Below are 21540 nucleotides of genomic sequence, written 5' to 3' on the forward strand. Positions count from 1 at the left end.
TCGGAACCGATTCCAATTCACATCTCGTAACGATCAGATTCCACCCCCCCCCCCCCCCCAAGCCGAACCCGATCGTTAAAACGATCAGGAACACGATTCACATCCCTAATACGTATCCCCCATATTGGGGTAGATTTTCAGAGCCCTGCTCGCCTAAATCCGCCCAAAACCGGGCGGATTTAGGCGAGCAGGGCCCTGCGCGCCGGGAAGCCTATTTTACATAGGCCTCCCGGCGCGCGCAGAGCCCCGGGACTCGCGTACGTCCCGGGGTTTTCGGAGGGGGGCGTGTCGGGGGCGTGTCGGGGGGCGGGCCCGGTCGACGCGGCGTTTCGGGGGCGTGTCGGCCGCGTTTTGGGGGCGGGTACGGGGCGTGGCTACGGCCCGGGGGCGTGGCCGCGCCCTCCGTACCCGCCCCCAGGTCGCGGCCCGGCGCGCAGCAGGCCCGCTGGCGCGCGGGGATTTACGTCTCCCTCCGGGAGGCGTAAATCCCCCGACAACGGTAAGGGGGGGGTGTAGACAGGGCCGGGTGGGTGGGTTAGGTAGGGGAAGGGAGGGTAAGGTGAGGGGAGGGCAAAGGAAAGTTCCCTGCGAGGCCGCTCCGATTTCGGAGCGGCCTTGGAGGGAACGGGGGGAGGCAGCGCGGCTCGGCGCGCGCAGGCTATACAAAATCGATAGCCTTGCGCGCGCCGATCCCGGATTTTAGTGGATACGCGCGGCTCCGCGCGTATCTACTAAAATCCAGCGTACTTTTGCTTGAGTCTGATGCGCAAGCAAAAGTAGGCTGTTCGCGCGCCTCTTAAAATCTACCCCATTATGTAAAGCACTAATAAGCTTTGACTGGAAAGCAGTAGACAACGGAACATCTATTTCTCACTTATGCTCCCTATACAACCACATTGTTGATGCATTTTTGTATAACTCCTCTGTATCCCAGACGTCTTTCACACTATTGACTGCAAACCATACATGTGTATTTTTGTATTTTGTACTGTATTGAATATTACACATGGTTAATAAACTATAATTGATAAAAAAAAAATATTGGGCCGGATTTTAAGAGATACGCAAAGGCGTAGATTCGTGCGCCCAACTAGGTGTGCACAAATCTACGCCAGATTTTATAACAAGCGCGTGCAGCCGCGCGCAAGTTATAAAATCCGGAGTTGGCGCGTGCAAGGGGATGCATACTTGTGCACCTTGCGCGCGCCGAGCCCTAGGGGAGCCCCGATGGCTTTCCCCGTTCCCTCCACTCCCCCCCCCCACCTTTTCCTCCTTTCCCCTATCTAACCCGCCCCCCAGCCCTACCTAAATCCCCTCCTTACCTTTATTTTCTTATTTATGCCTGTCGGCCAGCTGCCGGCGCACGATCCTCCGGCACGGCCACAGTGCCGGAAGCCTCGGTCCCACCCCGGACCGCCCTCTGGACTGGCACCCCACCCATGCCCCCTTCCCGCCCCTTTTTCAAAGCCCCGGGACATACGCGCATCCCGGGCCTTGCGCGCGTTGCCGGGCCTATGCAAAATAGGCTCAGCGCGCATAAATCCAGCCAAATTTACATGTGCAGGGCTTTTAAAATCTGGCCCATTACTTTTGTCCATCAAAAATGCAAAGGAGACTAATAAAGGTCTCCTTTGTGCTACAACCATTTCTTGAGAAGATTCCAGTAACAATGATAAGTCAGGCAATGATTGTTCTTCTTGATTTCCAGAACTTTGTTGATTTGAATAGAGGTAATAAACCTTAGTTATTCTAGGCTTTATTTCTTCTGGTACTTTCAAAACCTGTGCGATATAAAGCTTCAACAAATCCAACGGCACGATGTTTTTCAAAACTGGGAAATTTAAGAAGCATAAGTTATGTGCTCTCATGTTGTTTTCAATTTTTTCCAACCTTCTATTAACTTCATTTTCACTTTGGATAATGGTAGTCTGAACCTTCTCCATTTCAGTTAGCCGAACCTCCATTTTTTCCAAATTTTGCTTCTGCTGAACTATTTCACAAACATTTTGTTTCACTTGATGTTTTACATCCATAACTTCCTTGGTAAGTCCCAATATTGCTTTTTCAAGCGATTGGAGCGTGCCCCATATTGTCACCAGGGATATTTCCTCCATGGGTTGTAATATCAGTTCCAGTTTAGGAGCTTCCTGAGCCCCATTAGCACCTCCTCCACCCAATGCTCCACCAGCACTTTCCTCCGGGCCAGTATCACCTAGCCTTGCAGTAAAGTCCAATCCCTCTCCACCTATACCTCCCCAGGACTATACCTTCATCTGGGGTAAGATCTGCAGTTATTTCACGCTGCCACGCCGCTCCTTCTCCATTTCGAGTTCCCTCGGGCGGATCGGTGGCCTCCCTCTGTCTCAATAGTTCCGCATGGCCTGGAGGCACTGCTCTCGCCGGTGATCTGGGGCTCAAAGATATTTCGGTCTGGGAAGATGGCTCACGTTCCATAGCCAGCCCTCCAGCGACCTGGTCTCCTAGGGTTAGTGGGGGTATTACCGGAAAAAGGCTGCCTATATGGGGCTGAGATGTTTGAAGAGGTATTCTCTGCACCTCTAACCTGTGCTTTTCTTTTGGTATGAGGCATGGTGAAAATCAAAAACACTGAAATTCAGGAGTCTCTCTCTGGCACGTCTGTTCAGAGTGCCATCTTAAAGCTCTCTCCAGGATCCTCTTTAGTGAACACCGAACTTAAGTATTCATTTAATATTTCTGCCATTTCTTCGTCTCTCTCCACACATTGATCCTTTTCCCCCTTTCAATTTCACTATACCACTTTGGACTTTTCCCCTTTCTCTGATATATCTGAAAAATGTTTTGTCACCTCGCTTTACCTCTTTGGCAATCCTTTCTTCCGCTTGACTTTTTGCTTTCTTGATTACTTTCTTCGCCTCCCTTTGGGATCCTTTATATTTCTTAAACGCTGTTCTTTTAGCTTTAATATTATCAGCCACCTCCTTCAAGAACCAGACAGGTTTCATTTTTCTCTTGCTTTTCTTTACCTTTCTAACATATAGATTGGTTGCCTTGGTAATTGCTCCTTTTAATTTGGCCCACTGTTGTTCCACATCTCTCATTTTCTCCCAGCCTTCTAGTTCTTCCTCCAGGTACTTCCCCATTTCAACAAAATCCGAGTTTTTGAACTGCAAAACTCGGATCTTCGTGCGACTTCACCGTATCCTATTTGTGATATAAAAACATAGGGGCAGATTTTAAATGTTACGCGCGCGGAGTACATTTGTGCGCGCTACCTGGTGTGCACAAATGTACACCCGATTTTATAACATGCGCATGCTGCTCCGATGCCCCGCTGCCCCGATGGCTTTCCCTGTACCTTCCAAGGCCGCTCCAAAATCGGAGCGGCCTTGGAGGGAACATTTTTTTCGATCCCCCCCCACCTTTCCCTCCCTTCCCCTATCTAACCCACCCCCCAGCCCGAACTAAATCCCCCCTCCTTTTTTTCAGGAGTTACACCTGCCCGAAGCAGGCGTAACATGCGTGGGCTGGCAGCACTCGGCCCTGCCCCCGGACCGCCACCATGCCCCTGGCCCCCCCCGGATCACCCATTTTGGAAAGCCCCTGGACATGCGCGTGCCGCCAAGCCTATGCAAAATAGGCTCAGCACGCGCAGGGGTAGGTTTCAAAGCGTTACGCGCGTAACTCTTTGAAAATCTAGCCTCATACTGTTTGATGATCACTGGTGCTGAGGTGGGCTCCCACCCAGACATTAGAGACATTATCTCCGTTACTGAATACTAAATCGAGTGTAGCTCCCTCCCTCATGGGTTCCATTACCATTTGTTTGAACAGAGCCCCTTGCACGGCATCCACTATCTCTCTACTACTGTTAGATTCTGCAGAAGGGATTCTCCAGTCTACATCCAGCAGATTCAAATCTCCAACAATCACCACTTCTCTCTTCTTTCCCATCTTTTAGATGTCTTCAATCAGATCTCTGTCAAGTTCTTCCATTTGATTTGGAGGCCTGTATACCACTCCAATAAAAATGGATGCCCCATCATCTTTTTTTTAGGAAGGTCCATAATGCTTCTTCTTTGCCCCATCTTCGTTGCAGCTCAGATGCTTGGATATTGTTTTTGTATCACAAAAAACTGCTTCACCTTCGTGTAACACCTAATCACACCACTCACAAAACACTAGGTTTGTATTGGAAGAATCTACCATATTCAGGTAGGACAGACCATTCAACCAGACCTCATACACAATATCCAGTGCTTCAGTGCACGGAACTGATACCACATATTTTAAATAAACTTATGTGTGGAGTGGTTCTAATCATTGGTCATTGGTTGTTAGGTTCAATTTCTTATTTTTCATTTTTTACTTTTTTTCCCTCTTTTGATTTTTGCATTTGTGAAAGTACTTATCTTAAAAGACGTTTTTGTTTATACGAAGTACTTATCTTAAACAATGTTTGCAGCTGATGTCTTTAAACTTAGGACCGGAACACCGGAGAAAAAGAAACAACTACGCGTAGTTGTTTCTTTTTCTCCGGTGTTCCGGTCCTAAGTTTAAAGACAACTGGGCGTAGTTGTTTCTTTTTCTCCGGTGTTCCGGTCCTAAGTTTAAAGACATCAGCTGCAAACATTGTTTAAGATAAGTACTTCGTATAAACAAAAACGTCTTTTAAGATAAGTACTTTCCACAAATGCAAAAATCAAAAGAGGGAAAAAAAAGTAAAAAATGAAAAATAAGAAATTGAACCTAACAACCAATGACCAATGATTAGAACCACTCCACACATAAGTTTATTTAAAATATGTGGTATCAGTTCCGTGCACTGAAGCACTGGATATTGTGTATGAGGTCTGGTTGAATGGTCTGTCCTACCTGAATATGGTAGATTCTTCCAATACAAACCTAGTGTTTTGTGAGTGGTGGATATTGTTTTTGACATAAAGAGCCACTCCTCCCCCTTTTCTGTCTTCTCTGTCCTTCCTTAACAAGTTATAGCCCGATATGGCTGAATCCCAATCATGAGATTCCGTGAACCACGTCTCCGTGACAGCAACAATGTCCAAGTCTCAAGGTCCTCCATGGTCTGCTCGTGTCTACATGGCTCCTCGTTTGATGTTCCAGATGTTCCTGGTCCTGTTCTTCTTTGGAGCTCCTTCATCGTCTCTTCGATGTCCTGATGTTCCATGTTCCTGACGTTCCGTGTTCCAGTCCTGATCCTGATGTTCCCATCTCTGGCTCTTTGTCCTGCTTCCAGGTTTCCTCCTTGTCCACCCTTCCTGGCGTGTCACCGTCATGGTCTGTGACCAGCCCATGGGGTACTGTGTAGGGCGCTTCGTAGCATAAGGCCTATCTTCACGTCTACAGCGCAAATCCCCGGAAGGCCCTTGTTTTTAATACCGAGGTCCAGGTCCAGGTGGGGGAATGTCAGAAGCAACTGGATATGTTTAAAGCAGAAACTAAGAAAATGAAATTAAGTTTTATAGAGATGAAAGAGACCATAACATAGGATACGTGCACCCATGGATGCAAAAAATAGAAGAGTGAGGAATAAAATGAAGGGGGACTTCTCATCATCTTCAGATGATTCATCTGATGATGATGATAAGCATAACCCTGGTTGAAAGGATACTACTAGAAAGGTTGAATTCAATGTTCCTGAATAGTGCTGTTAATGGAATTCAAGGTGGAGAGAGGGATGATAGCAATATAGCCCCTTCTTTTTTAAACCGTGGAAGGAGCAGCAGAGGCACTTACAACCATCAGATCAAATGAATGTCATCCATTCACGAACTATACAATTTCCACAAATAAGATATATCGATAATGTTCAAGGGGGTGTTTTGGGGGAGGGGAAAAGCAGAATATAGTGGTGAACTTATCTGTTAAGTCTTTCCCTTTTGAGGTTTTGTCCATTTTAAATAAAGGACTATCTTTTGTACGCACTAATAAATATGACTCATTCTTGACTAATTCTTTTAATCTAGACAGGAGTACAGATATTTAGGGTCGGGGTGTCCGATCCCACCATACATTTATTTTGTACCTAAACTACACAAATCCATGGATAATCTGCCAGCCAGACTGATTGTATCGGGGATTGGATCAATATTTGAACCGTTATGTGAGAGAAATTAGATCATATGTACGAGATTCGACCCATTTTATTAATGAATTGGATAAAATCAAGGTGGAACAATCTAGTCACATATTGGTTACGGCAGACATAACGGCACTGTACAATGTGGGGCTTTGGAAGTTATACATCAGGTATTGGAAAGGTTGGGGGTGCCTACTAATAGACGTATTGTCATCGAACATATGGTGGATATCAAGGAATTTTATTTTGTGTTCCAAGGAGTTTATTACAAACAAGTTAAGGGGATCCCGATGGGTTTGGGTTTGGATGGGTTTGGATGGGTAGTGAGGAACAACTGGGAGAATTTAGTAAGTGGTTAAATTCCCTGAATACAAATTTGACGTTTACTTTATAATTTAGCAGTCTTAGCATTGCATTTTTGGACATGGTTGTACAATGGTCAGGTAATAGGCTGGTTACTACAATTTACACTAAACCAACTGATAGAAATTCTATTTTGCATTTTAAGAGTTTTCATCCGCTGAAATTAAGAGAGTCCATACCCATTATCAGTTCTTGAGATATCAGAGAATTTGTACGTCAGTCCAGGATTATAGAATAAGAGCACAGGGACTTATCCAGAAATTTTTGGATAGGAGATACCCAAGGAAGTGTGTTAGAAGAGCTTATATGCCAATAGGGAAAATGTATTAATTACAGCTACCCGGTCTCAGGTGGACAGAATGATAAGTTGCATATCCCACTCGTCTCGGGACTCCCACATCAGGGACATCATAATGAAATGTTGGCCTGTGTTACAATCATATTCTGGATTTCAGAATAATCCTATTTTTGCTATAAAAAAGGATAGAAGTTTGAGAACATTGATAAAAGGGAGCGACAGAAGGAATGTGAGTTATGTAAGTTTGGGCCAACAGAGGTGCTCCAGATGTTCTGTGTGTGATAATGTGATGGTTATTAAATAATTTTCCCAATCGGCTTTAAAATATCCATATACCATTAATGGATTATTTTCCTGTAGATCAGAGAGAGAATATATGGAATTGTGTATCCGTGTGATCTTATATATATTGGTCATAACAAGGAGGGTGCGCTTTTAGTGGCCCATTGGGATTCATGTGGACACTGGGTTGATGATCTTAGATTTTTTTGTTATTTATTTATTTATTTAAAAATATTTTTATACCGTCTTTACAAACGAAGTTTGACCAAAACGGTTTACAAAATTAGATTATAAAGAAAAAACATCAGAAATAAGTAACTAAAAATTGTATTAAAATAAAATAAAACCAAAATAACAAATAAAATAAATTTATTTATTTATTTATTTATTTATTTATTTATTTTTAATTTTTATATACCGAAGTTCTTGTAGGGACTACAAATCACTCCGGTTTACATAAAACAATGAACTGCCCAACAGAGAGCGGAGCTTTACATAGAACAGTAGAACATATGGAACAATATAACTAGATGACAATTTAACATAGTGATAAATAAATATTATAGTTTAACTGGTAATACTAGATGACAATTTAACTAGATGACAATTTAACATAGTGATAAAATAAATTATAGTTTAACTGGTAATACATAAAAATTATATTATTTAATATAAGCAGTATAACTATTTAATGTAGAATAAAGGCGTATTAACAGTGCCAAATATATATATAGAAATGAATTTTTTGAACTCAAAGATAATTGTTCCGTTGCAGAGTCTTAAAAAAGGACTTGGTGTGGTGTCCATGATTAGGAGATACCTAATATATAGGATGTCTGTCCGTCAGAGTAGAATTAAGCGTCTGGGAAGGCTTGTTTGAAAAGAAAGGTCTTAAGTCTTTTTTTGAATTCTTGGTGACTAGTTTCTAATCTTAGATCTGGGGGAAGCGTGTTCCACTGGTGGGGGCCTGCTGAAGAAATCGCTCGTTTGCTCAATGAAGATTTTATTTGCGGAGCATGCAGTGTTCCTCTGTATGCGCTTCTGATTGGTCTGGAAGACGTGTGCGGTTGGAGTTGAGAGGTTAATGTGATGGGAGCTAGTTTGTTTGTCGCTTTGTGGATGATAGTGAGTACCTTATAGAGTATCCTTTGTTTAATGGGAAGCCAATGTAGATTACGAAGGATTGGGGGTGATATGATCTTTTTGTTAGTGCTTGTTAGTATTCTAGCCGCTGAATTCTGAACCATCTGTAATGATTTGATAGTGTTGGTGGGTATTCCTAGAAGCAGGGAGTTGCAATAGTCGAGCTTAGAAAGAATGATGGATTGTAGTACTAGCCTGAAGTCGGAGAAGTAAAGGAGGGGTTTAAGTTTTTTGAGGACTTGCAGTTTGTAAAAGCAGTCCTTTGTGGTATTATTTACAAACTTTTTTAGGTTTAGATGGTTGTCTAGCCATGCTCCAAGGTCTCTGACGTCAGGTGAGAACGTGATATTTGCGTTTGGTAGAGAGAGGCTGGAAGAGATTGTGAGTGGATCCTGGGAGACAATGAGCATTTCGGTTTTATTAGCATTCAATACTAAGTTGAGGCTTGAGAGTAAATTTTTAATAGGCTGAAGGCATTCGTTCCAGTAAGTGATCGTTTTTTGAAGGGATTCTGTAATCGGAAGAAGGATTTGTATGTCGTCTGCATAAAGGTAATGAGTAAGCTTGAGGTTTGAGAGTAGATGGCAGAGAGGGAGGAGGTAGATATTGAAGAGGGTGGGTGAAAGTGAGGATCCTTGCGGGACTCCTTGCTCAGTAAGGATTGGATGCGATTCTTTGTTGTTTATCCTTACTTTGTAGAATCTGTTGCTTAAGAAGGAATGAAACCATCTGAGCGCTGTGCCTTTGATCCCTATGTTGGCTAGTTGGTCTATTAGAGTAGAGTGTTTTACCGTATCAAACGCAGCAGAAAGATCTAGAAGAACCAGCAGGTAGGATTGTTTTTTCTCCAGATTAACTAGTATTGTGTCCGTGAGAGATAGTAGGAGCGATTCGGTGTTTAGGCGTTTTCGGAAGCCATATTGAGCCGGGGATAGAATATTATGTTCTTCCAAAAAATCTGACAGTTGCTTGTTGACAATTTTTTCCATCAGTTTGGCGATGAGTGGTAAGTTTGCGATGGGTCTGAAATTAGCTGGGTCTGATGGGGAAGCGTTTGGTTTCTTTAGTAGTGGTTTCAGGATTGCTAATTTTAACTGGTTAGGAACTAAACCTTGAGAAAGGGATGTGTTGATAATTTCTGCAATTGGTTTTGAGATGGTGTTTGGTATGGCGATGAGGAGATTTGTTGGTAATGGGTCTGATGGGTGGGAGGAAGGTTTGAGTTTTTTGAGTGTGTTTTCAATCTCCAGTGAAGAAGTGAGCTCGAATGAATCCAGGCTTGTGTTTAGTTGTGGCAAGGCTGTGAGATGGTGTGTAAGGGTAAGGCTGTTGGATGTGATTGATTGTGTAAGGTTGGTGATTTTTGTCTTGAAGTAGTTGGCTAGTTCGTTTGCTTTGTTGAGAGCTTGGTGGTCTGGGATAGTAGGAGGAGATGGTTTAGTTAAAGAGGAGACGTACGAGAAGAGAGCCTTTGAGTCGAAAATGAAGTGGTGTATTTTTTTTGCATAGAATTCTTTCTTTGTTCTAAGGATGGTAGTCCTGTAGGTGTTGAGGAGGGATTTGTAGATGGCATGTGTTGAAGCGGTTGGGTTTTTTTCTCCAGCATTGTTCTTTTTTTCTAAGAGATTGTTTTAGGGATTTAAGTTCGGGTGTAAACCAAGGTTTTCTGTTGTCTAATGTAGGTTGTATAGTTTTGGTTGTGGTTGGGCAGATTTGATCTGCAATATTGTTGTTAATATTGATCCATGAGGTAGTTGCAGTTGTTGCGTCTGTGAGATCTAGTTGGTTTAATGCTTCGGACATCTTTTCGCTGAGTATGTCTGGGGAGCATGGTTTCCTGAAGTGGATAGTGGATTTGGTAGTGGTTTGAGGAGGTGGGATGTTGATCCTGAGGGTTGTTTGGATGACTCTGTGGTCTGACCATGGAACTGGTGAGCAAGTGGGGTTGGTATGAATGTTAAAGGGTTCGTTAATAAAGATGAGGTCCAGAGTGTGGCCAGCCTTGTGGGTAGGACTGTTGATAATTTGAGTAAAGCCCAAATGGTTGAGTGAGGAAAGGAGTGTTTGGCAGTTGATGGATTGTGGAGCAGCATCTACGTGTAAATTAAAGTCTCCGAGGATTATAGCAGGTTTGTCGGCGTTTATGTGTTTGGCTATAAGTTCAATCAGTAGAGAGGGATCTAATTCTAAGGTTCCTGGTGGTGCGTAGACTAAAGCTATTTGGATTTGTTCGGATTTAAAATTAATAGGAGGAAAGCTATTTGGATTTGTTCGGATTTAAAATTAATAGGAGGAAAAAAAATACAATATATCTTTATAAACCCTAATCCTTTAAACATAACTAAACTATTTTTACAAAAACAAGTAAAAAGCCAGAAAAAATAAAAGTAGAATATCCCAGAGACTATGTTTCATAGAAACCAGAACCCTAAGAAATGAGTAGTTAAGCTGTCAATATGAATAGGTGGTATATACCTTATTGGGGTTAGGTATTCAAACTATCAAGGTCTCCGAAAGCTATCTTGAATAGATAAGTTTTTACTTTTTGTTATTCAACAGATCTGGGAGGATTTTCGAGGTGAGATTACTCGTGCCCTGTGGCGAATTATTGGTAAAAGACCACTTCTCCACTGGGTTTCAATAGTAATGTGGAGTGCGAGGCGTTTACCAATTCTGTAGAGGGGATTGACTTAGGGTACCTGTATTGTGATTGGATAGTTGGGGTCCATGGCTCAATCTGATTGGTGGACTCCGATATGTAAACATTGGGTTGTTGGGTGTTGGCTCATTTGGATGATGGCGTCCACATCCTGTGTGGCTCCGGTTTGTGATAGCTTGTATTGAAAGCATTAAATTTCAACAATGTAGAAGGTGGGTACTGAATTTGAATATAAGGTTTGTAAGTTTATTGATTAAACTGATATATTGATATATTTTTTTGTTGTAGGTCTTATCGGGGAGAGTTAGTGTTGTATAGTTCTGCAATGCAAATTGAAGGTGTGTGATATTATAAGGTACTCAGGTGAGATGAGGTAGGGGTTATTCCACATATTATTGGATAGTTAAAATTTGAGTAAAGGGACATTGGTATATTAAGTGTTTGGTGTATTTACAGATAAAGGATGTGACGGATGGAACTTGGCTTGAAAAAATCAACGGCTCAGTGTGCTGTAGCAGTCAAAAAGCAAACAGAATGTTAGCAATAATTAGGAAGAGAATGGCAAATAAAACTGAGGATGTCATAAAGCCTCTATATCGCTCCATGGTGAGACTGCACCTTGAATAATGTGTGCAAATCTGGTCGCCACATCTCAAAAAAGATATAGTTGCACTGGAGAAAGTACAGAAAAAGGAAAGCAAAATGATAAAGGGCATGGAACGGCTCCCCTATGAGGAAAGGCTAAAGAGGTTAGGGCTGTTCAGCTTGGAGAAGAGAGGGCTGAGGGGGGATATGATAAAGGTCTAAAATATCATGAAAGGACTTGAACAGGTAAATGTGAATTGTTGATTCTTTCAGATAATACAAGGACTAGGGAGCACTCCATGAAGTTAGTGAGTAGCACATTTAAAACAAATAGGAAAAAATTCTATTTTATCCAATACACAATTAAAATCCGGAATTTATTGCCAGAGGATAAGGTTAAGGCAGTTAGTATAGCTGGGTTTAAAAAAGAATAGGGAATAGTCACTGCTTGTTGCCAGAATTTGTAGCATGTTTATTTATTTATTTAACTGTTTTTATATACCGACATTCGATCGAGATATCATATCGGTTCACATGGAACAATAAACTAATAAGGCAGGAGGACTGCTTATTTTACATTGAAACTAGGTAACTTACATTATAACATGGCAACTTACATGGTATATTATAACATGGCAACATTATAACATGGCAACTTACATGGTAACTAGGTAACTTACTAGGTATCTAGGTAATTTACATTGTGTTCTATTTAATGTTTAGGTACTTGTGACTTGGATTGTCTACTGTTGGAAACAGTTTGATGGACCCTTGGTCTGATTCAGTATGGCATATCTTTATGTGTTGCCTCGTTGCAATCTGCATTTTCTGGGCCTGTCACTATTATGGAATGCCTGGATGCCACTTAGGGTGCTTTCTCTTTAAGATTATTGCTCTGATCAAGCCCCAAAAGAAATAAATTTGGTTCCAATGCTCGGAGAGCATGCAGATAGCTCCTAACTGCTATGGAGACGGAAAATACTGAGGATCTGCACTTCCTGCAGGGGTATATGTACTAGGGGCTGACGTCCGATTGAAATCTGATCCGTCTCCAACTGCTAGCACGAGTACACTATACCCATTGGTTCTGAGTCCATCTGCTACACACTAGGAAATATCCTTTTTTTGCTTTAGTCACCATCACAAGCAACCATAAAATGCCTGATGTTACAGTCTGAATCACTGCATTCTTTCAACTGGGTCAGCCATCAACCACGGGCACAACTAACATTTTTAACAGCTTATTGCCTTTACCTCTCTAACATCACTTGTACTTATATTCAACTCAATAGTGTCAGAACTGGCTTAAGCTGGAGTTGCTACTGTCACAATAGCAACAATCCAGTTCAGGTAAGACATTAATTTACATTAAAGGTAAAGAATCGTCAGCCAATCACACTGCAGCTTCCATCTACTTCCTCCCACCGTGAAACATCATGATGAGATTAATAAGATATGAAGAGGGGCTGAGTCTGGCCCCGTAATAAGAGAAGATCTTGCCCAGGAGGCGATCCTGGCGCGCGAATTCACACGGAGCTGGAGCCGGAAGTGAACGAAACAAGGACGGTTCTCTGCGCATCAAGTGGGAGGAGCCCGAATGCGGCTGTGTTGTACGTCACTTCCGGGGAGGTGGCTTGGCCAGTTACAAACCCCGAGTTCCTGGCACCCTAAGATACGTTTTGCTTCTCCCGGCAGGATCTACGTCTTCGTCTCTTTCCGCAGAGCGATGGCGGCGGAACTGTGGCGGCCCCTGAGCCCCCTCTTCCACTGATGCGGCGGCGGCGTTGGGGAAACCGAAAGTCCTCGTGGCAGAGCTCGAACCGGCCGCTAGGTGTCTCCCTCTCTCTCCCCTCCCCCTCACATCGCAGCCTCGCGGAAGCGCGAGTTCCGCTGACGTCAGCGCCGGCCACCCGGAAGAAGAAAGGAGGAAGGGCGTCCAGCCTTTTTTCCTGTTTCCTGCGGAGAGATCTGGCCGATTTTTTCGCCTTCTTTCCCTCGCGTGGGGCGGAAGGGAGGAGGAGGGGGGGTGTTTACACCTCCCGGCGCCCGGACTCTCTAAAATGCAGCGGCTGATCCTGCCGGGCTCCGAGCCGGCGACGGGCGCCGGTCATAGGTGAGTCCCCGGTCCTCGCCCGGGTGGCGCTGCCGCCCAGCTCTGGCGCCGCCTCAGGTCAAGCCCCGCATCGCGCTGTCCGCTTCCTTCCTTGCAAAATGGCACCGAAAATTTTTTTATTTTATTTTTTTAACTATAGCATTTCATATTTTCTTTATTTCATGATGGAGTCATTCTCGGGGGAAAACATTGAGAGAGCTGTAGTCTTTTGACCGTTACCTAACGTTAAAGGAGAAATTCCCCTAAAAGAACCGTGGGCAGGGGGGTTTCCATACTACCTTATGTCCCTTCGGCTTGTCTGATGCTCTAGGTGACAAACTATATAGAATAAAACAGTTAAATAGGTGATTGGTTGATGGTTTCCAAGGACCCCCCCCCCCCCCCACCATAAACTCCCACAGTGCATTGGGGTTATAACGTCACACTATGTACCATTTTCACTCCATGAACTGCTCATTTATGTCCCAGAACCTTAGCCAAACAGATTGGAGCATTAATTAGATGAACAATTCCTATGTAACCAATCGTTACTTCTTGATCCGTACCTGTGAATGTTACTTTTGCAAACCGTTGTGATCTTGACTTGGAACGACGGTATATAAAATGTGTAACTAAATAAATAAATACAGCTGGGGGAAGCATGATCTGAATGTCAGGCGGAAGGGAGAGAGAGACTACACGGATGGCATAAAAGTTTATCGGAGGCCTCGGGGAAGCGAACGTCCCTGCGGCAGCACTCGGTCCGACCGCTAGGTGTCTCCCGATCTCCGAGTGAAAAGCTTTCTAAACGTTTTTAAATCTGTTCACCACGAGGTCAATTATTCAGAGGCATTGAGCCAAATAACTCAGAAGTTATGACCAAATGCCGACTTTTGAGTATTTATCCAACTAATTATCCATCTATAATTTAACCAGATATTGTTGGAGTGTTCAAGGGTGGAGTTAAGTTAGCTGGATAAGTTATTTTATTTTTATTTATTTAAAATAATTTATATCTTGCCCAAGCCAATATTCTGGGTGAGTAACAAACATACATATTGTAATTTTAATATTTTTATTATATTTTATCAACATACTACAAGTCATCTCCATTATTTCACTTCAAAGAGCACCCAAAGCCCCTTGGTTTACTAATGAGCTAAAACAATAGAAGGCACTTCTTTTTAAAGCTGAATGGCACTGGCGCAAACATTGATCTGATTCAAATAAGCACATCTACCAAAAGTTATTAGCAGCTTAACGAGATGCTATTAATGCAAAAAAATGTTACATTGACAAATCTATTCATTCCACGCTTAACAACTCTAAATAGTTAGTCTATTAACAGTAAAGAATAATTAACACTAACGTTAGCAGCCTTCCTCATTTAACAGATAGCCCTCCCAATCAATTTGCTACCTTCTTCCATAAGATCGCTGTCAAAGGCTCATCATTAGTGAATCTTCCTAAGCCGAGCAACTTGCATATTGAACAGGATATCCCTTCATGATCCTCATAAGAAAATAAGAAGTTGCCATACTTGGTCAGACCAAGGATCCGTCAAGCCCAGCATCTAGTTTCCAGTAGTGGCCAATCCAGGTTACAAGTACCTGGCAATTACTCAAACGTTAAATAGATCTTATGCTACTAAAACTGGTAAAAAGCAGTGGCTTTTCCGTAAGTCAACTTGATTAATAGCAGTTTATGGCCTTCTCCAGGAACTTATCCAAACCTTTTTTAAATCCAGCTACACTAGCTATCTTAACCACATCCTCTGGCAGTGAATTCCAGAGTTTTATTGTGCACTAAGTGAAAAATAATTTTCTTTCATTTACTTTAATTGTGCTATTTGATGTCTTCATGGAGTGCCCTCTAGTCCTTGTATTATCTGAAAAAGTTAATAACCGATTCGCATTTACCTGTTCTAGACCTGGCATGATTTTGTAGTCCTCCATCTTATCCCCCCCGTCAGCCATCTTTTCTCCAAGCTGAACAACTCTAATCTCTTTAGCCTTTCCTCTTAGGGGAGCCATTTCATTCCCTTTATCATTTTGATTGCCCTTCTCTATACCTTCTTAGTTCAAATGTATCTTTTTTGAGATGCAATGACCAGAATTACTCAAGGTGCAGTCTCACCATGGAGCGATACAGAGGCATTATGAAAATCTTTTATTCACTATTCCCTGCCTAATAATGGCTAACATTCTGTTTGCAATTTTGACCATCACGGTATACTGATCCAGCAATTTTAATGTATTATCCACTATTGTATGAAGAGACTTTACCATCTCCTCACTTATTACCCGTGTGCCATGCCTCAGCATTCAAGATATTTTGTTTCCCTTTGTCTGGTCTCTTATAATTGTAAATGTTTATGCTGTAAAATGTAGTGATCTAGTGATTCTCACTTGGAACGACGGTATATAAAACCTCTAAATAAATAAACAGGGCGCCTAGATCTTTTTCCTTTGTGGTACCACCTAATATAGAACCTGACATCGTAATTACAGCATGAGCTGTTTTTCCCCATATGTATAACTTTGTTCTTTACCATATTAAATTTCATCAGCCATTTAGATGCCCAGTCTTTACAATCTCACCAGGTCTTTCTGCAATTTATCACAATCCGCTTTTGATTTAACTACTCTGAATAATTTTGTGTCGTTTGCAAATTTGATCACTTCATTCATTGTACTCCTTATCCAGATCATTTATAAATATTAAAGCACCAGACCTCAAAAAAGATATAGTTGCGATGGAAAAGGTACAGAGAGAGGCAACCAAAATGATAAAGGGGATGGAACAGCTCCCCTATGAGGAAAGGCTGAAGAGGTTAGGCCTGTTCAGCTTGGAGAAGAGATGGCTGAGGGGGGATACGATAGAGGTCTTTAAGGATCATGAGAGGGCTTGTCCATCACTGACAACCATAATTACTGGTTGTCAGTGATGAACATTATGGTCCACACCATGACCAGCAAAATGTAACGACTGTGGCCGCATGTCTCTTAGGGCAAGGAGACAAAAAGCGAAAATCGCTAGCCTCTGGGAGTTTGAAGGGGCTTCCTCATCGGCAGGTTATGTGCCCTCTCCGAGGCACTTTGTGCATTCCTCCCCGGGACCGAAATTGAAGGCTCGTGAGGTAACCAGAAGAGCTTCCTCGGAAGAACCAAGGAGTAAGAAACACCCAACTCCTCTGGGGGTAGAGGTCACCTCAGCTCCTAAAAACCGAGACCTGAAAAAGAGCCGTCAAATGCGTTGTAGGAGTATAGGCGCTACGCTAAAGATCATGATGCATCAGAATCACCGAGAAAGCAGATGAAAGGAAGCGCGCTGATATGCATGGCGCACCGAAGTGTTAATTGGTCCATCAACGTGTCTTTGAAACGCGGACATGAATCTCCTCTGCCAAAACCATCCAAGTTCTGTACATCGACGCAGACTAGTCATTCTAAATCCGTTGCAGTCTCCACAAAATATCATGCAACATAAAAAAAAAAAGCAAATTCCTAACTCTGAGAGTCGAATCCTACAAATCCTCTCATCTGATCCCTTTCAGAAGATCCTTTCTCAGCTTCCCGGGGTATCACCTCCTATGCAGATTAGCTCTAGATCAGCGTCATTACCGAAGACCCAGTCTGAAATGTCATCCCGTTCACACCAACAACACTCTATGCTTCAGGAGGATCTCTTATCAAAAGCTATACCTCCCGACCGAGGACGGGGTTCTTGGAACCCGCAACCATCTACCAAAATTCTAGCTGCAAAACTTCACTCTCAGGGAAGGCGCTACCATTCTTCTCAGGAAGAATGACACCATAGGAAATCTGATGCACAAGCCATAGACAAGATCTCCTCGGTCATTAAGGATCTATTCTCAATGTTACATCAACAAATTTCGCCTCCACACATTCCTGGACCAAATGGAGGCGCAGATCACCCATCAAGTTTTTCTTCTCCTGGGGAGTTACCATCTCCAGTCCCAGGGGATCATCCTCATACGGTCCCACACAGGATTAATCTCCATGAAACCATTCCCCGGACAGCTCAATGGGAATTCCCTCTGATCCCCTAGATGAGCCTCTGGACCATTCATCTCCTCCAAAGGATCTCACCTACTCAAAATTTATGGAAAAACTGGGCAATCTTCTGGGAGTTGAGATCCATAAGATCCCTGACCGACAAGAGGAAGTGTTTGGTTTATTAAAAGTACGAGATGTACTGGCTGAACCATCAGCTCTTCCATCAGTTATGCTGCTGGACTCAGTCCTCTCCAAAATGTGGGAAACCCCTCAGTCAATTCTTCCAGTATCCAGGAAGTTAGATTTAAAGTTCAGACTTCAAAAGTCGTCACATACGGTATTGTTCACCTACCTCACCAACCAGATGTGGTGGAGTCCACCATGAAACAGACGAAAAAGTCTAGATTACATGCTTCTGGTCCTCTGATGAAAAAACATAATATCCTAGATGACCATGCCAAGAAACATTTTTAAAGTGCTATATTAACTTCAAAAATTAGTGGAAACGTGTGAGTGCAAACACAACCACCTCCTAGAGGTGTCAATCGTGAAAACAGAGAACAAATATGCAATGCCATACAATACAATAGATTGATATATAAACCGTCGTGTGGTTGTTGCAATCACAACCACGTCTCCATTTTTACAGAATCTAGTGTGCATAGCTCCCCATTCACTTTGAGACACACAGCCAATCATACCCATACAACTCACAAACGTACCCAACCATTCACTCCCCTTAAAATTCTCCCCCCCCCCCCCCCCCCCAGGGGACATACGTTAAGAGTTACCAGAGGTGGTACATGTTGCGACAATGTCTCAAGACAAATACAGTCCAGACCAGGTGGGCAGTATGGCGTTAGGCTAATCCAGGCAATGCTATCGTTTCCAGGTAGTGCAGTAACCAGAAGTCAATAGTTGATTTTGTACGTCCAGAGGCAGTAGAGCAAAACAGGTGGCCCAATATGCACAATACTGTGCATCTAGCGGTCGAGTATTCGTAAGAGCGTCCAATCTTTCCATTTGCATAGAAGACACAAGCCTAGAATACCAGGCTTTCAAGACTGGCTGTGCCATGGGCTCAATCCAGGAGGTCAGTATCGTTTGGCAGGCCAACAAAATCGCAGTATGGCCAAATCGATCAGCAGCAGCGTTGTAGTTTGACATATTGCCACACATTCCAGACAGAAGCAATCTGCCCGACCGGGATATAGTAGAAGTTAAGCATTGAGCAATGTGTGTTAGAACACCATCCCAGAACCCCTGAAGGGTAGGGCACTGAAACAGCCTATGGGCCAACGTACCAAGATCTCCTCCACATTTAATGCACAAGGCTGAGGGTAGGCGTCCCATGTGGTAACGTCGGACATCGTTGCAAATGACATGATGTAGAATCCGGAATTGAAGTTCAAGTGGTGTTAGGTCCGGCACCGAGCGAGACATAGTTTTAAAGCAAGTATGTCAGAAGCAGAGATATTTCGCCCCCAAGCCTCTATCCAATAGCTTGCCATGGAATGAAGATGACGAGGATCTCTATATTCCTTCCCCAGAACACTCCAGCCTTTTATCGAGTTTTTAAGAAGAGCGGTATCAAAGAAGCGTTAAGCGAAGTTAGACTCCTGACGGTAGCTGTTTGCCATCCACTGGAACGACTAAAGATAGTGGCGGGTTTGTAAATATGCGAAGAAATGTTTGGACGGGAGTTTGTAGTCCCGAGCTAAAGATGTATAGTCCGTCACCGTCGGGGCATCCTTGAGATAAAAGTAGAAAATAAAAGGTAGTCCTTTTTGAAGCCATTCGTTAAAAATGGCCCAGCAGTCCTATCCGGGCAGAAATTTCTTATTGCCCAGGAGTGGCATAAACAGTGAAGTAATACCATCCAGGCCCCCCTGTTGGCAGAGCCTTTGCCATGCCTGCCTACATGGCTGAAGGAGTTCTTTAGGGATATCCAAGGTGCGATAGGTAACTGTGTCAGCTTGTACAAGGAACACAGGAGACCAGGGAGCGGTCATACTAAGGAGTAAGCCATCCTCACAGTAAGAGTATTTTTCTAATATCCACTCTCCAATAAAGCGAAGTTGTCAAGCCGCATTATACAGACGAAAATCAGGCATACCCAGCCCTCCAGTCTCCCTGGAATATAATAACACAGAGTATTGTAGCTGAGCTTTTTGCCCCGCCCACAGGAATCTCTGAAAAGAGCGCTGTAACCACAGGACATCCGTGCAGGAGAGCCAGCAAGGTAACATGAAGTTTGTATAATAATTTTAGAACCAATATCATCTTAATTAAGGCACAGCTCCCAGATAATGATAGCGGCAAAATCTGCCAGGCTGTCAGTTGAGCTCCCAGGGCAGACAGTGTGGTCTTAATGTTAAGTGCGTAGAGATCTGTCAAATTTCTAGGGATCCACACCCCTAAATATTTTATCTTGCCCGGAGCCCAAGCAACAGGAAACCCAGTATGCCATGCCTGAATGGTACGAGGAGTAAGCGTTAAGGCTTCTGATTTAGTGTAATTAATAGTCCCGTGATTTCCTTAAAGAGGGAAAAGTGCTGGACTATAACCGGGATGCTATGTTTAGGTCTACCAACAAAAAGCAGGATATCATCCGCAAACAGTGCCAATTTCAGCTGATGCCAGCCTATACGGAGTCCTGTAACTGGGTCCAGACGGAGCTTGATGGCAAGGGGTTCCAATGCTAACACAAACAAAAGGGGGGGCAAGGGGCAGCCCTGCCGCACCCCACAATGCAGTGAAAAAGACTCCGACAAAGCTCCATTGATGAGGAGGCGGGCACTGGGATTACTATATAATACCTCAAGCCATGTTGTGAAATTGCCTGCAATACCATAGCGTTGTAAACTCCAAAACAAATAGCCCCAAGAAAAAGAATCAAAAGCCTTTTCGGCATCTAAGCTCAATATAAGCGCATCTGTCTGGCAATGGAAACTGAGTGCTGAGATCAACCTGCGGACATTTTTCACCCCCTGCCTGCTTTTGATAAAGCCTGTTTGGTCTTGATGAATCACCGTGGGGAGTATGACAGCCAACCGAGCCACCAGGACAGTTGCAAAAATGTTTAAATCACTGTTTATCAGTGAGATAGGGTGATAAGAACCCACTTCGTGGGGATCCTTCCCAGGCTTAGGGAGAAGTACAATAGTAGATTGGTTTTCAGGGTCACTGAGAGATTGTTCCTGGAGCAAGTTGTTATAATAAGAGGTCAGGACTGATAATAACGGAAATTTTAGGATTTTATAAAATTCAGGCCCTAGACCGTCAGGCCCAGCAGCTTTTCCCGTTTTCAGATTATGTATAATATCATGGACTTCACAGTCTTTAATAAGGGAATTCAACATCTCCAGCTGCAGCTGAGTTAGCCTCTGCCAGGGAAGACCTTGAAAAAACGAGGCTGCAGCCTCCGACTGGCTAGGCTTCTCTCCATAAAGACCTTTATAATACTCCAGAAATCGGGCTGCAATCTCAGCAGTTGTAGAAAGGTGATTCCCTTGTTTATCTTTAATGCTAGTAATCAGGGATTTAGGCCTCCGTGCCCGAACTAAATTGGCAAGCAGTTTGCTCGGCCTATTGCCATGTTTGTATAGCTGGAACTGGTAGTATCGGAGAGATTTAGAAGCCCGCTGGGGCAAAAGTGCATTTAAAGTCTCTCGGATATGGTCCACCTCCCTCTTACTAGATTCTGACAACGTTTGCATATGATGCAATTGCGCACGCTTCAGCTCTGCAGTGAAGCGCAAAATGTCCGCATTTCGCTTCTTATTTTGTTGCCACATAGGCTATCACAGTGCCCCGCATGACCGCTTTACCCGCCTCCCATAGGAGGCGGGTAAAGCCTCCTATGGGAGATACCCCTGGTTGCGTGTTTATGTGCACATACTCCTCCCAGCGCTCCTGTAAGTAGTGATGAAATTGTTTATCTAGCATGATTCCAGGGGGCATGTGCCACAAGCAGGGTGGTTTAGGAAACGGCCCCAGCATGATTCCAACTGACACTGG

General features: G+C 43.4%; 1 protein-coding gene across 1 annotated transcript in view; it reads left to right on the top strand.

Moving 5' to 3' along the window:
* Window positions 1-13072: 13072 nt before the first annotated feature.
* The window catches only part of LRIF1 (ligand dependent nuclear receptor interacting factor 1), a 51670-nt gene continuing 43202 nt past the window's right edge, over window positions 13073-21540 (top strand). Inside the window, exon 1 of the mRNA XM_029602016.1 lies at window positions 13073-13522. Within this exon, the coding sequence (XP_029457876.1) occupies window positions 13470-13522 (53 nt within the window). The 5' untranslated portion in view covers window positions 13073-13469. The remainder of the gene's footprint in view (window positions 13523-21540) is intronic.

This window comes from Rhinatrema bivittatum, chromosome 5 (assembly GCF_901001135.1).
Source record: "Rhinatrema bivittatum chromosome 5, aRhiBiv1.1, whole genome shotgun sequence".
NCBI lineage: Eukaryota > Metazoa > Chordata > Amphibia > Gymnophiona > Rhinatrematidae > Rhinatrema > Rhinatrema bivittatum.